At 35.8% G+C, this 14925-nt stretch overlaps 5 protein-coding genes across 5 annotated transcripts; 4 read left to right on the forward strand and 1 right to left on the reverse strand.

Moving 5' to 3' along the window:
- Positions 1–1005: 1005 nt before the first annotated feature.
- Positions 1006–1738, forward strand: EV154DRAFT_410186 (uncharacterized protein; the record flags this gene model as incomplete). Its single annotated transcript, XM_051595388.1, has 3 exons — positions 1006–1101; positions 1155–1422; positions 1473–1738. Coding segments are annotated over 3 exons (630 nt in total), but the record flags the coding sequence as incomplete, so codon positions are not given.
- A 121-nt stretch (positions 1739–1859) lies between these two features.
- On the forward strand, positions 1860–3115 carry EV154DRAFT_475513 (uncharacterized protein; the record flags this gene model as incomplete). Its single annotated transcript, XM_051597981.1, has 5 exons — positions 1860–1980; positions 2034–2233; positions 2288–2429; positions 2483–2607; positions 2669–3115. 5 exons carry the CDS (start codon positions 1860–1862, stop codon positions 3113–3115), a joined length of 1035 nt encoding a protein of 344 aa, XP_051463603.1.
- A 370-nt stretch (positions 3116–3485) lies between these two features.
- Positions 3486–6821, forward strand: EV154DRAFT_489266 (Nup93/Nic96-domain-containing protein). Its single transcript, XM_051599278.1, has 14 exons — positions 3486–3679; positions 3745–3853; positions 3907–3969; positions 4021–4161; positions 4228–4344; positions 4404–4585; positions 4646–4951; positions 5007–5181; positions 5243–5537; positions 5594–5841; positions 5904–6047; positions 6101–6553; positions 6608–6681; positions 6738–6821. Exons 1-14 carry the CDS (start codon positions 3513–3515, stop codon positions 6763–6765), a joined length of 2502 nt encoding a protein of 833 aa, XP_051463604.1. The 5' UTR covers positions 3486–3512; the 3' UTR covers positions 6766–6821.
- EV154DRAFT_877 (Noc2p family-domain-containing protein) lies at positions 6807–9214 on the reverse strand. The gene is made up of 7 exons (XM_051607820.1): positions 9053–9214; positions 8962–8998; positions 8828–8909; positions 8362–8764; positions 8020–8285; positions 7147–7953; positions 6807–7096 (listed from the first exon to the last, which is right to left on the reverse strand). Exons 1-7 carry the CDS (start codon positions 9198–9200, stop codon positions 6866–6868), a joined length of 1974 nt encoding a protein of 657 aa, XP_051463605.1. The 5' UTR covers positions 9201–9214; the 3' UTR covers positions 6807–6865.
- A 3604-nt stretch (positions 9215–12818) lies between these two features.
- Positions 12819–14677, forward strand: EV154DRAFT_433332 (Calreticulin family-domain-containing protein). Its single transcript, XM_051596729.1, has 2 exons — positions 12819–13443; positions 13508–14677. The coding sequence occupies exons 1-2, from the start codon at positions 13114–13116 to the stop codon at positions 14495–14497; spliced, it is 1320 nt and encodes a 439-aa protein (XP_051463606.1). The 5' UTR covers positions 12819–13113; the 3' UTR covers positions 14498–14677.
- The last annotated feature ends 248 nt before the right edge of the window (positions 14678–14925 follow it).

A 14925-nucleotide genomic window follows, 5' to 3' on the forward strand; every position in this document is an offset into this window, starting at 1 on the left:
CTATTGACTTTAAATCTAAAAAATTATGAGTAAACCAATATATGTGAGCTATCTATTTTTCATTGCATTAATTACCTTGGATCTCTTGCTTTAATTGTTTAATTGTCCACTCTGATTCATCTTGTGATTCTATGGTAACCGAGTTTAATACACACAATTTTTACTACCGATTTCGTCAATTACTTTTCACGGGTTCTGTAGATAATCTCTTTTGTACTGATTTAATGTAACTGTCTAACAAGGTAGAAGTAGATACATCCGGTACATGTTTTTTATTATCTTCTTTTAAAGCAGCAGTTTCTAATAGATCCACCAGCTGTAAAATCTCTCTCTGATGTCCCTCGTTACTTTTCCCCAGATCTTTTTCGAGTTGCTCTACTTTATTTGACCAAATTTTTGTTTCTTCAAGGCGCATACTTTCTAGTTCCTGCTTTTCTTTAACCAAATTTTGCTTGTCCTTTTTTTCTTGGCCAAGTTGTCTGGTAAGATTAGCATTCTCACCTGCTAACGTTTTCAAATGACTACCAGCTTGTGCGAGCTTCTTTTGAAAGTTCACTAACTGTCCATGTTCTTCTTTGAGTTTGTCTTGTGTGGATTTCCATTTACTCTCAGTTTCCTTTAACTGTAATTTCAAACTGGCCACTGTACTTGTTTTGTCAGTCATTAAACTAGCATCGCAATTCCACTTTTGATATACCTTCATCTGTGGCTGACATTTTCTTTATTCGTTCAAAAGAAAAGGAAAAGGTAGATAAATCCTCAATATTAAGCACTCTTGTGACCTCTTCTCTCTTATTTTTTTTTTTTTAAAAAAAAATGGCCATAAAAAGGTACTACCACCTCGCAGACACGAAGCAAAGAGGGCCTAATCATCTTGCAGCATAAAGCAGATAACTTATTCCGATCAAGACGACTCAGCACGCATTTATGTAGAGGAGGTAAACAACTTTCCTTTCATCTCTCATTCTTAAATTCAATATATGCGTTTTGTTTTAGGTACTTGACGCAGCATACGGTTGCTATATATGGCCTTCGGCGCTTGTGATGGGAGAGTTCGTTTGGTACTACCGTCAGAGGTTTATGAATAAGACAGTGTTAGAGGTTGAATACTATATTATTGATGAAAAGTACCCAGTTATTAACATTTATTTTAGGTTGGTGCAGGTACTTCGATCCCTACACTTGTACTTGCCCAAACTGCAAAGCCAGCCCATTTGATAATTAGCGATATTCCAGAAATTTTACCTGTTGTTCATGCTTGCCTCGAGCGAAATAAAGTTACTGATGTATGGGTAAACGCTGTTGTGTGGGATAAGCTAGGTACGGATACAAGTATTGATTATCTGACTAACAAAGTCGAGACTGAATGGAGAACCAAGATCGACTACATCATTGGTAGCGATACCTTTTATGAACCATCCCGTATGTACTTTTTGATTATTTGATTTGACATCACATTAATGTATATTCAGAGTTTGAAAATTTACTTGTGCTGGTGTCCTATGTCGTATATAATCACAATCCAAAATGCAGATTTATAACAACATATCAAGAAAGGAGTCCTAAACGAAGCATACAGTATTTGTTGGATAAATGGGGGTTAAGCTGCACCCAAATACCCAAGGATTCATTTGGTTTTGATGAAACAAAATACATAGAAAGAGAAAGATCCGAAGTTGTGGTTAGTGCTGGTACACTCTCCAGCGTATTTTTGTTTGAAATAGGCGCCGCTTTGTAGAAATTAAATCACAATTGTAACAATGCAATGAGTTTTAAAAATCGATTGCAGCAATTTGCTCCCAAAAGCCACATAGCAGATTTTTTTTTCTTTCATTGTATCCCTATTTTTATTTTTTGAAATGAGTGAAGCACCACAAGTCGATATCCTTGAGGCCTCCAAGGAAAAATTTGTCAACCTTATTTCTGAGCTTGACGACTCTCAATTCCATACTTTCGAACAATTTGTTCAATCAGCACTTCGTAAGTGAGACAATCCTTTTCGTGAGAAACAGTTATTGACAGCTTTAGTATAGAGGAATACCACGGTCAAATCCACCATCACCACGGTGACGAAGGCGATGCTATGGATACCGAAGAGCATGATGGTAGTTATCAACCTGTCAGCGATGCTAAAATGATGAGATTAGGTAGAATGATCAAAGATCTTCGTACCCGTGTTCCTATCTCTGCTGAAGCACCCGGAGAAAAAACAGTCATTCCCAATACTCCCGATGTAAATAATGCGCATATAAACTTAATTTGGCATAGCTACTCACAAAAAGTTTAGTTTAAGGGATTCACAGATCAAAATACTGTTCACGTGGATGGCTTTTTGTTTTCTGAAGAGGATGTAGATGACCTTTGTGAGGAAGGAAAGATGTCTCGAAATTATTGTTTAGACTGTAAATCCAAGAATTGTGCTCCTTTGAGTAAGTATATAAATGTGTTCTCGGAAGGAGATGATAGTAACAGTATTACTTAGACTTTATTTCTCATTCTGCCTCTGTTTTACAATTGCAATTTTTGTATCAGGTTGCTTTGGCCGATAAAGTGAAAGATAAGGTCATTGTGGATGTTGGATCAAGGTTAGGTGCCGTTTTATACGCTGTAAGTTAAAATTTTGAAAGAAAAACACATACATACACATGGCTTATATGCTGCTGACTAGGGCCATTTATTCACGCGTGCTCGTAAAATTATTGGTGTTGAAATCAATGAATGGTTTACAAAGTTACAAAAGGACATGATCAAGCAATACAAGATGGATGATCGCATTGAAGTTATGTGCAAAGATATTCAAACCATGCCCGAGCTATTATCCAAAGACGCTGATATTGTTATCATGAATAACGTATTCCAATTTTTCAACGATCTTCCTATGCAACAACAAATCTGGAAATTTGTACGTGCTGAAACCAAGAAGAAGTCTGGATTGTTATTAGTTACTCTTCCTGCTTTACAAGATCAGTTAAAGGAAGCCGGTTTGTCCGCTAATAAATTAATGAAAGGTTGGGTGAAGGAAGTGAAGCTTAACTATGATGGCGGTTGGTTCCAAGATCTTAACGATGATGAATTAGAGGAAATTAAACAAGTCCATTTATATAAAGTATTGTAAATACCATGTCTTTCATGGAAATAGAAACAATTATAATAAAGAAATTTTGTACAGTACAGTGCTTTTACTTGGTTTTCGTACGAAGATTTTTTTTTTCGCCGATATACGTAACCCATTTCGTGCCAATCAAGAAGTTAATTTCGGAAATGTCTAGAACTCTACACGTTGATTGACATGCCATATCATCTAAAATTCATAGGATGATCGATTTCTGTTTTCCATAAAATCTGCTTCACTGTCGTAACAAGCTACTACTGGAACGTAGATAGACAAGTACCAAGTTCTGACCTGTGAATCTTTATGTGCTACCAATTTCAGTGACTGTCACTGGAATTCTTTAAATTCAGCAGACGCGATTTTTTTTTGTGTGCCTTTTTAGCTTTTTCGTGAACCTACAATGTCTAACGAGTTTTTTAAACAGCTTCGGCAGAAGGCAGCACTGATTAACTCTGAAGTTAATTATGATAACGTCTCAGCTATGCAGAGAAGTCTCAGCCAAATGGATCGAGAATTGGAAGCCATGCATAAAAGAATTCCACCCACACAAGAGTTACATGCAAAAGCGTAAGTGTGTAGCCATTATATGGTCGTTTCGACAGCTAAAATGTATTAACCAAGCTCTATAATAGACATGACTTTTTAGCTAGTAGTGGAATTGACACTGATTACGTATCTAATCCAATTAACACCAGTAACATATTTGAACGCAGACAACTAGAAGACCATACCAACATCAACGTTAGCATTTAAGACCTTGTTGCAAATTAAGAGTTACTGATCTTTCTTTTTAGAAATTTCTTCAAAGGGAACACGAATACATGCTGATAAATTCTGTTGAAGAGCAAAGACAAGTGGTAAAGCATCAATTTTGTCAATATTTTTGTATTTACTAACGGAGTCGACAGAACAATGAAGAATTTGATGATTTCTTCAATTCACAAATTGCAGAATTTCTCGATATCACAGACAGGGATCGTATGGAAGAAGACGAAAACGTCGCAGACTATAAAATTTTTGAAACAGATAATGTTAGCACAGGCGCCAATGTAAATTTTTTATATATTGCTGCGAGAAAAGAAAAAACAAGGTTTCACTAACATATTGATTTACAGAGAATTTCTGAGTATGCCAACGTCATTAAAACTTTGAACGCTAATCGTTTAGTCAATAACGATTTTGACTTATTAACTAACCTCGCCAATATCCGTAACCTGTCTGATTTGAAGAAAGTAAGTGAATCGTGTTAAAATACGAAAAAGTAGAGTAGTATTAACATTTTTGACTAAAGTCCCAAGATGGTGCAAATGAATCATGGAGTATACTAAGTCATCTAATTAATAAATCAGGCGTAGAAGATCGCTTAGAAGGCAGATTTCTTCATGACTATACTACTCAGCCTAACGACAGTACAAGCGCAACAAACACTCGTCGTAGATTAATTAAAGCATCCAAATCATGGCTAGAGCAACAGTATGTATAAATGTATAGAGAAAAATAGGGTAAAGTAATCTAAAATTACGTTTATTATAGATCTGCTCAATATATGAATGATTATCTAAACAAGAATGCTACCAAGGTGAAGGCAGGTGGTAATCCTGCTGTCACACATCGTTTACGAGCATTTGTGGAACTTGTATTTAAAACAACATCCGGTTGGACCGATGATCGATTTGAAATTGTTGATGGTTTCCCAGTTTGGGTTTTTATCTATATCTTGATACGTTGTGGTCATTTAGATATTGCTGCTAAATATGTTGAGTCTAACGCTGAAAAATTTGCGTCGGAAAGAAGATTTGTCGAATATTTTAAAGAATATATTAAAGCTGATCATCATTGGTAAATAAGCAAGCAAATTTAAATACGATAAAACAGTTCTAATTATTTAATATAGCGTTTCAAAGGATACTCAAGAGTCCATTTTGGCAGATTATCACAAGTTTGGATATGGATCAACAAAGGTGGATCCATACAAATTAATAATTTATAAAATCATTGGCCGATGTGAATTACATAAGAAGAGCTTCCCTGATGTCATTAAAACCACCGAAGATTACATCTGGCTTCAGGTAAAATATGGAATTAGATAACAATGGCGCAGAAGTATTTTAACTTTTTTTATAATATAAGTTAATGTTGGTGAGAGAAGTGACAGCCACAGAAAAAAACCATTTTGAACGCTATCGACTTTGCGACCTCCAAAAAGAAATTACCAATCTCGGTAACGAATACTTCGACCGTCATGAACCCAACCCATACATTTTTTTCAAGATTCTATTATTAACACATCAATTTGAAGAATCCATTGACCATCTTCATAAGCAAAGAAGACTTCGTCTTGAAGCCGTTCACTTTGCTATTCCCTTATTCTATTGCGGGTTATTGAAGGTTCCTCCAATGGACAAGACCCAAACCAATCAAATGTGTAAGTAAAAGGTTTCCACCCATATCGATTGTGCTTTAATTTTTAACACCATGTAGTGATCACTCTCGAAAATAACGTCAAAACCTTAAATTTCCCTCGCTTAATATATCAATACGTCAAGGTTTATCTTTTAGAACGCCCAAAGGAGGCGCTTCAGTATTTAGCTCTTCTCTCGTTATATTCACCTAAAAAAGGATATCCGAATAATGACATGGTAAACCTTGCCAGAACATATGTCTGTAAATTCACAGCAGAAAGCAAAGACTTCAAGAATATCCTTGGATCAAGTGGACAAGAAAGAGCCGTAAGTGAGCCAGAAAAAAAAGTGTGATATGGGTTTACTAAGACAAAAGTTACAAATTTTAGTCTGGTTTTGCTGATGAATTGAAGGATTTGTTAGACATTTCGTCAGAAAATGAATTTAATGCAAAGATTATTGAGCCTATTGCTGAAAAATGGGCTCAAACGGGTCGATGTATTGACGCTGTTTATGCTTATAGCTTATCAAGAGTAGGTATATATATAAAGGTGCAAATGTACGATGTATTCATGTGTTTCTGTAGGACTATACAATGATGGTAGATATATTAGCGAAAGAATTAAGTGACGCCTTACAAAAGCCTCAGTCATACAGAATCACTGACCCCAAGCTTTCACAACTGTCCAATAAGGAAATTATTGATTTCTCTATTAAAACGATGAACCAATACGAAAGTAATGAATACATCAGCTCACTTATTGATGACACTCGAAAAGCAACTATTCGTACCCTAATCCAGGCACTCTTGTTCCGTGTTGCTTATGAAGAAGGAAGATACGAAACAGCACTTCAACATATACAACAAGCCGATATAATTCCTTTGGAGGGAGACTCTAATCAACTTCAATTGTATGCATACAGATTTTCAGGCTTGGATGAGAACGTCAAGAAGAATATACCAGAACTTTTGTTGAATGTCATGGACATCTTATACAAAGCATGGGTAACAAAACATTCAAATATTGTGTCCACACGGGTAAGTACCATGAAAAGTAACTCGAAGATTTTTACTAATTCGCTCCACCCACAGTCACGTACACTGTTAACCTTTGCCGGGCTCATTTGTTTTGCAATCCCTACTGATATTATCGTGAGACTAAATAAGTAAGCATCTATTACTAACATCCAAAACGTATGTTAACCAATTCTTCTTTTTGCAGGGCCGACACATTAATGTCTTCGCAATAGTTATGAAACAAATAAAAAACACCAATCAATGTAAAATTACAGCTATTTTTTATTTACATGCATTTTTTTTTTGTTGTTGTATTTTTTCGATATGCAACATCTAATTTATTAATTTTTGTTGATTTCTCTTTTTCAAAAAGCTACCAAGAGGTGTAGTCTCGAAATCTGTTGCTCTTAAGAAAGCAGTAGCCTCATCTAATTTGTTGGGTGTATATTCAATTGGTGCACGCTTTTGTTCGATATAATTTTTATGTGTTTCCATCTTTTCAATCAAGGTACGGAGAGATTTTAAGAATCTAGTTCCCTTCATTTTTGTTTGGTACTCCTTGAGCTTTAAAGTATGTTAATAACTGAAACAGTATTAGAAATATGGCTACTTACTTTATCGAGAGCGGGAATCGCCAACTCAGGAAATGCAATAGAAAGACCAAGACATGCATAAAAGTCAACAAGACCATCATACATGACATTATATACAGAATCTTGATAACTCTTTGCTTGCATGTAGCTCTTGGGTGTTTTAAGATGTAACTCCCATTCAAACTCTGGTAAATCGATTGCAACAGCGCCATTTCCCTTGAAAATATCACTGCTGAGAATTTCGAACAAATAGGGCGCCAATGGGATATAATAGCCAGTAGAATCAATGAGACCTGTAAGCGTACGAATAAGATGGATACGAAGAGGTAAAAATTGTGCTGTAGGATTTAAGCGAATTGTGTGGAGACACACTTCGACCAAAGGATGAACAATAGCTTGCATGGGAGATGATTCGCCAACAGCGGGATCACAAGTAGTTGCAACGACACTAGCCCAGAAATCAAGACAGCTGACATATTGCCATGTATAAATTTGTTTGAAACTCTCTACTGTCTGCTCCTTTTTGGCCTTCTTTAAATGGTCTGCAAGTTGACGTACGTAGACATTTGCATGTTCGTAGCTTTGTTTAGGGTTGACGGAGTAAAGATCGGCTACTTCTTCAAGCATTTGTTGGATTACTGGCATGCTGCTTTCATTGATCTTGGTGGCACGATTAGCGAAAACAAGATAAACGCCCTTTAAGGCATTAGGCATATAATCTTTACGAGCAGCATCAATGGCTGTGGTGGCAAAATGCTTAATTGCTGTGTAACATGCGTTACGAGTTTCTTCTGAAAGTGCGACATCTGACCAACGGTCTAATAAAACCTAGTAGCGGAAAAAGAAGATTAGATAAATGAACGTCATGACACATTTGTGTTAAAATGGACTTACTCTGAGATATTCTCTGGAGACCTTGGGTAAACACCCCAAATATAATGTACATGGTGCCAATTGTTCCAAGACGTATTGAATAATATCGTCGTGTGATAACTCCCGAAGGAAACGAATACAATTGTTGAAGAACAAGATAATCACTCTTTCCAATTTGGGCCAATTCTTTGTTTTTCCTGGATACTTTTCCTTTTTTAAAAAGTAGATATGATTACTTAAAATAGGGTATGCTGCCTTTAATGTGCTTCTAACAAGTTTAGCATAAACTGTATATACATAGAAAGAAAAAAGGATTAATATGTTAAGAGCGATTTTCATTTTCATTTGTATTTTCATTTGTACCTTTGCTGCTTTCAACACGATATGTGAACTTGGTCTTTGCAGGCTCGTCAGATCTAACAATGGATCTGAAGGCCAATAACATTTTTTTCCAAGCGGCAGGTGATTTCTTATTAGCGGCATTAATCCATTCCTTTAACATGGGCATAGTGACAGCGATTGAATCATCATTTTCATCAGCCTTATCATTCTCTTCCATATCTTCATCCTCGTCCTCATCTTCTTCGTCATCCTCTTCTTCATCGGCAGAGTCATATTCATCATCCATCTCTTCTTCTTCATCTTCATCTTCATCTTCATCATCATTTTCGGACATGATTTCGTCGTCATCTAATCCCTCAGCAGCAATATTTTGATCAGGCCCTAAAATAACCTCAAATGCATCTAATGCATCCAAATCACCTTCCTAGAGATATATGCATTAGCACGTGGTTCACATAGAAACGAATTGAATGGCAATATCAATTACCTCATCGTCGCTGAGATCAAGTGTTTCTTCAGCATCGATGACAAAGTTACAAAAGTAATCTTCCGCATTAACAATAGGAGTACTATATAAAATTGTTAAGATAATTTCAAGTTTAACAAAAATGTTGAGCGTACTTGTCCACTGGGGCTTCTTCCTTTGGCTTTTCGTCATCTAATAAACTGTGTTTAATGAATTGTGTGAGGTTGCATAAAAAAGTTTTCTTACCTTTGTGAGGATCGATGGGAGCACCACGACGAATTTGACGTCTCTGAATTTGTTTCTTAAATTTGTTGGTCTCCTTTCTCTTCTTGACAACACCCTTGAGTTTGTTCTTTTGAAACTTGATGGTTGATTTCTTTTCCTTGGTTCCCATTTTTAAAATGTTATTGAAGAGCGATCTAACTTTTTTTTTCTCTCGCCAAAAAGGACAAGTTTAATGATCGTGACTCTTTTTCATGGGGCTTGTTTTAAAGTCTGTTTATGGAAGTAGGAGCGAGCTTAAAAAAATTCAGTTCCGCGTCGAATTTAGTTAAAAGTAGACGTTTTGATTCAATTTTCTTGTTTCTTCCTTATCTATTTTACAATTACAATGACATACTTCCAAACTGACCTTGACCCAATCTATCTTTGTGAAGAGCATCGAGAAATAATACCCAGGCTTCTTGTAGGAACTCCAGCAAAACCAGTGCAGACAAATACACCGTCTATTGGTACTACCAAATTCATATTTCATCGACTGTTTAAAAGTTCAGGAAATGAAACCAAGCAAAGCGTCACATCAGATCCCATGAATAGACTTGTTTCTTTTCACTTGTAAATTAAAGCTATAATACCCTTCTTTCTTGTAAATAAACTCCTTCAACTTTTTGAAATCCTAAAAATAGAAGCCATCCACGATTCTTATCATTTACATATGTGTGTAACATATTAAAGTTTTATTTATGCTGTTTTACAATAGCGTGTGTTTAATCACCAGACAAATCACAATTAATAGGGAGAGAAAAAAAAGCTTATAATTAAAGCACATGACGAAATAGGAGATTTCTTACACTCAGGATTGGTCTGGGTATTCCTCTCTTATACTTTGTAAATCAGAGGGATGGTGCCACAGTTACTTTGTCCATAATATGCATAAATTTCATTGTCAATTCTTTATTATTATCACCATTCGTTTTTGGAAATATTAATTTCGTATCTTTTCGTTGTGTTATCTTTGCTCGGGCCAAAGAGAGATAGACTATATATGTTTAGTGGTCCGCGATTATATCAAGATCTTCCAAGTAACGAGATGCTTACATGACATCATGGTTCTTTGTTTGAAACAGGAGTATGTTGCATAAGAAATGTTGTCAGACTGCCCATGGTCTGAATGGCAACGCCCTTCTCCTCTGTTTCTTGCACCGACCTCTTTTATTTTGCAGAGTGGCAACATGAGACAAAAGTCAACTCTCATTTCAGTTCGGACTACGATCTTTTTGTAGTTTATATACAAGATAAAAAAAATAATGCATTATCAACCGAAACAAGATTTTGCCACTAACTAGTAGCAGTGATCTGATCCCACTAGCTCATACTATATTGCATAATCGTAATCAATCCTTACGCTGGTTTTGCTCTTTTGTATAATATACATTGAAGACCAATTTGTTTTACTTGCGAGAAAAAAACTGTCAATAAAAAATATAAAATAGAGCAAACCAAACAGACTTGTATTTGGTGACACGATAAATCTCTTTAGCCATATACCCCACAACCAAAATTTCCAGCCAACCGCTTACATAAAGTTTATCAGAGAAAACAATCTTCTCACGTATTGACGTCATTTATAGTTAAATACGATTTTATATACACAAAATCTTCACTTATTGTTTTTGTATTCTGATGTATAAAAGAGTTCTTTCCTAAATTTTACAAGCAAATTTTAAGCTATATCTATCTGTTACTTAATAAGTACAGCATCTAGTAATGTTATAGATAGTATATTTTGCAACTAATCAGATAACGCAGAGCAACGGATACAGCCATTGGAACATGGGTTAAACCGCGCATTTTTTATTTATGTGTCATAGTTTGCCATGAAACTTCTAAGAGAAGAAGCGTTTCAATGGAAGACATATGAACCCCTAATATTTTACATAATAAACTTTGCTTTTAAATCATCGACATTTTAACCAAGCAGAGTTAGCCATAAATCGGACAAAATCTACTCACAAACGTGCTACTGAATTGAAACCCATAGTCACTATTGAAGCAAATTTAAATACATCAAACTAATCGGTACTTGTAAAGTAATTGTTACATTAAGCTTTAAATCAAGAAGTAGTTAGTCTACGATCTTACCTTTGGGGTGCCAAACCCGTTGCTTGCCCAAATGAACAAAAGCTAATCAATGTCAGGAAGTTTGCACTCACTTCCTTTGCGAATACGTGTTCCACGATAGCAATAAAGACAAAATTATATCAACACTATGAGAAGACATTCTAGGTATAAAATATTATAAAAGATGAAGAACAAGGGACTTTAGTAGTAATACTTGAAGTTACCGTCAACATCAAACTTCAAGTAGCCACCTCCTTTTTTTCATTCATTTTACCATTAAAATATTCATTATTTTTGTGACAAGACCAGCAACCTTTTTTCCTTCATCAAATCAGGCTTTCGTATATATGTAATCAACCAATAACATTGATGAAGATGATGATATAAAAGGATGTATGCATGGCCAATATTTCTCTTCGTGATATGGGAGGAATAACGTCTAGATTAAAGTTTATAATCTACGCCTGTCATAAATGTAAAGAGGTCAAAACACCAGATAACATCACTCATAAAAGTATTCTAGTTCAAATGAAAAAGGGAAAGGTATGTTAGTTTTTTTGTATAATAGAAAAACAGGTACTATTCCTCATTGTACGTATATTATTCTACATTTCGATCCCATTGACCGCTGGTTTGGTATTGACAACCGAGTGTATCTTGGGATAGAATAATTATGTGTTTATATCAGATAGACGCATAATCTATGACGTGACACTTTCTATTTTCTCATACTGGTCTTGACATCCCGAGTGTTGATAACGAATTAAATCTAGTGTCCTGTCACCTAAATGAATATGACGTTGACAGGTTTTCCTCGACCCTCATCTTTTCTTCTTATTATTAAAATAAAGTAATTCTGCCGTATTCCATCTAAATATGTTATGTTTAATATTATTTTGATGTTTTACTACTCGGCTTTTCTTCATATTGAATAATTATCTACATTTTTATTAAAAACTATACTTTCTTGGACATCATTGGTAATTATGTGCCCATGTGGAACAAGCCCAATACAACTTCTGGGAACACCGCCACACACACACACACACACACACACACACACAGACACACAGACACACAGATACACAGATACACATACAAACATAAAAAAGACACGTGTTGTCAATGGATGATGCTACAGGAAAAGACCTACGAGTATGATCTTACTTAACAAAACATTCGTGTAATTGCACAAATACAAGGCTTTCTTTCCCTTTATTCTCGACGAACAAAAATAATTTTTAAGTGGTACAAAATAGCATAAGCGTAACAAGCAATATAGTCAAGCTACAATGAAAAAATGTTCTATGGTGCCATATTTTATGTTTCTGTCCAAAGTGCTCTAACCATTTTTTAAGCAAGATAATTACAGTTCCTCAATCATCTCTTCCCGCCTATGATCTGTGGGGTAGCGGTATGTAGTTGCATTACTTTTTTTTTCTCTTTATATACTCCTCAACGCGAATGAGAATAATAAGATGTGTAACATGATACTAAAGTCAGATTTTTATGCAACTGTAACTGACAATTACTCACGATTATGTGATGATTAGAAAACCCTTTTACTGAATTTTCTGCAGTTATTTTATGGTTTGTGTTTAAATAATTTTATTGTGAGTAAAAGCATTTATACGTAATTAAAAGACGAATTGAAAATGAATAAGGTAAATTCCTTGGATACATTAATAAAAAAAAATGAGGCAGAGTTCGAAATGTAACACACAGCAACAATGCTAATTTGGTAAAGAGAATTTTGAGCCAATAAGAAAGTGCCATCAATTAAAATAAAAGGCTAGTTTCTTTATTGGTTAGAAATTCAATCAGCAAAGTTCCTGTTTGCCACGTCAATTTTTCAGCTAACGCAGGGGAAATTTAACTCAGACATAGATATATATTGCGAAAGGGTGCCAAGGCAGGTTATTCATCTCTTTTTCTTCTTCACATCTATTTTAAAAAAGTCATTTCCAATGAAGATTCCTACCATCGCTGCTATTTTTGGTCTTGCCGCCGTCGTTTCTGCTGAAGTTTTCCTTTACGAAACCTTCTCTGATGGTGAAGGATGGACTGAACGTTGGACTCCTTCTGCTCATCGTGAAGATCTTGGTAAGCTTGAGGTTTCTCCTGGTAAGTGGTTTTCCGATGAGGCTTCTAAGGCTGGTCTCAGAACCAGTGAAGATTATCGTTTCTACGCTACCTCAACCAAAATCAAACCTTTCAACAACAAGGATAAGGATCTTGTTATCCAATTCGATGTCAAGAATGAACAAGATATCGATTGTGGTGGAAGTTATTTGAAGGTATAATTAATTCATTGAAAAGAAAGACGCGTAAAAATAACTGACTCGCAATTCTTTTTTATAGATCTTTGATAGTAATTTGGATCCCAAGGCGTTCAATGGTGATAGTCAATACAACATCATGTTTGGTCCTGATATTTGTGGCCCTAAAGCTATGGTTCATGCTATTTTCCATTACAACGGTACCAATTTTGACTTGAAGAAGTCTGTCCTTGCCCCTAAGGACACCTTGACCCACACATATACTCTCACTGTTAAGCCCGATCAAACCTACGAAATCTTGGTGGATGGTAAGAGTCAAGCTTCTGGTTCTCTTCTTGAAGATTGGGATTTCTTGCCTCCCAAGACCATTGCTGATCCTAATGCATCTAAGCCTGCTGATTGGGTTGAGGAAGCCATGATTGACGATGTGGATGATGTAAAGCCCGCTGGTTATGACGATATTCCTGAGTTTATTCCTGACCCATCTGCAAAGAAGCCTGAAGATTGGGATGATGATATGGATGGTGAATGGGAATCTCCTTCCATTCCCAACCCTGAGTTCTTAGGTACCTGGGCCCCCAAGAAGATTGCTAACCCTCTTTATAAGGGTGAATGGGAACACCCCACTATTGATAACCCTGAATACAAGGTTGATAACGAAATTTATGCTTATGACTTTGGTAATGTTGGTATTGATGTCTGGCAAGTCAAGTCTGGTACTATCTTTGACAACATTCTTATCACTGATGACATCGAAGAAGCTCAAAAGATCCGCGACGAGACTAAAGCCTCTCGCTCTGAAGAAGAAGCTGCTTTAGCTGCCCATACCGAAAAGCTCGCCGCCGAAGCCAAGGAAAAAGCTGAAGCTGAAAACGTTGCTATTCCTGAAGAAGAGGAAGACAGTCTTGATCTTGAGTCTTTCGATGCCCCTGTTGTTGAGGAGGTTGTTCCTGTTCCTGCTGCTGAGGCTGTTGAAAAGGCCATCAAAGATGAAGCCATCAAGGAAGCTATCAAAGAAGAGGTTAAGGCTGAAGCTGAAGATTCCAAGAAGCCTGTCAAGGATGAGTTATAAACAACACATCTTTCTATATTAATCATTCGTCTACCTCTACTCTCCTCCATATTGTAATTCATCGTTTTTTTTTATTATTCCAAACTTTTTAACCCCTAAAAAAAGAAAAAAAAAGTTTTACAAATTCTCATTATTCATACTGTAATTAAAATAAATAAATGCTCATTTTTTTTAAAAAAAGAAGTTATCTTGATGGAAGGCCAGCGATAGTCATGTATAAGTCGGTAAAACTCGTTGAAATGGCTAAATTTATGGTTTGCGATGAACGATTCGAATAAAATGTTTGTGCTTCGGATGAACGAAGAGTGCTTTCTAGACAGACTATCGTTTTGTTTCGAAATAACTGCTTGTGCCCCTCTTGTTTTATGCTATGTATTTTTTCAAACACAGACAGTTGCCAAATTCGGTGTCCTGTTTTGTTTACCCTA

The sequence above is a fragment of the Mucor mucedo genome, assembly GCF_025094135.1.
Source record: "Mucor mucedo strain NRRL 3635 chromosome Unknown EV154scaffold_1, whole genome shotgun sequence".
NCBI lineage: Eukaryota > Fungi > Mucoromycota > Mucoromycetes > Mucorales > Mucoraceae > Mucor > Mucor mucedo.

What these genes read in the sequence shown, in the direction of transcription:
- EV154DRAFT_489266 (XM_051599278.1), top strand. Translation starts at nt 3,513, where the DNA reads ATGTCTAACGAGTTTTTTAAACAGCTTCGGCAGAAGGCAGCACTGATT. An exon ending in AAATCATGGCTAGAGCAACA is followed by an intron (nt 4,586 to 4,645) that starts GTATGTATAAAT and finishes CGTTTATTATAG; the next exon opens with ATCTGCTCAATATATGAATG. An exon ending in ATTATCGTGAGACTAAATAA is followed by an intron (nt 6,682 to 6,737) that starts GTAAGCATCTAT and finishes TTCTTTTTGCAG; the next exon opens with GGCCGACACATTAATGTCTT.
- EV154DRAFT_877 (XM_051607820.1), bottom strand. Translation starts at nt 9,200, where the DNA reads ATGGGAACCAAGGAAAAGAAATCAACCATCAAGTTTCAAAAGAACAAA. An exon ending in TCGTGTTGAAAGCAGCAAAG is followed by an intron (nt 8,286 to 8,361) that starts GTACAAATGAAA and finishes ATGTATATACAG; the next exon opens with TTTATGCTAAACTTGTTAGA. An exon ending in TCTCCAGAGAATATCTCAGA is followed by an intron (nt 7,954 to 8,019) that starts GTAAGTCCATTT and finishes TTCCGCTACTAG; the next exon opens with GTTTTATTAGACCGTTGGTC.
- EV154DRAFT_433332 (XM_051596729.1), top strand. Translation starts at nt 13,114, where the DNA reads ATGAAGATTCCTACCATCGCTGCTATTTTTGGTCTTGCCGCCGTCGTT. An exon ending in GTGGTGGAAGTTATTTGAAG is followed by an intron (nt 13,444 to 13,507) that starts GTATAATTAATT and finishes TCTTTTTTATAG; the next exon opens with ATCTTTGATAGTAATTTGGA.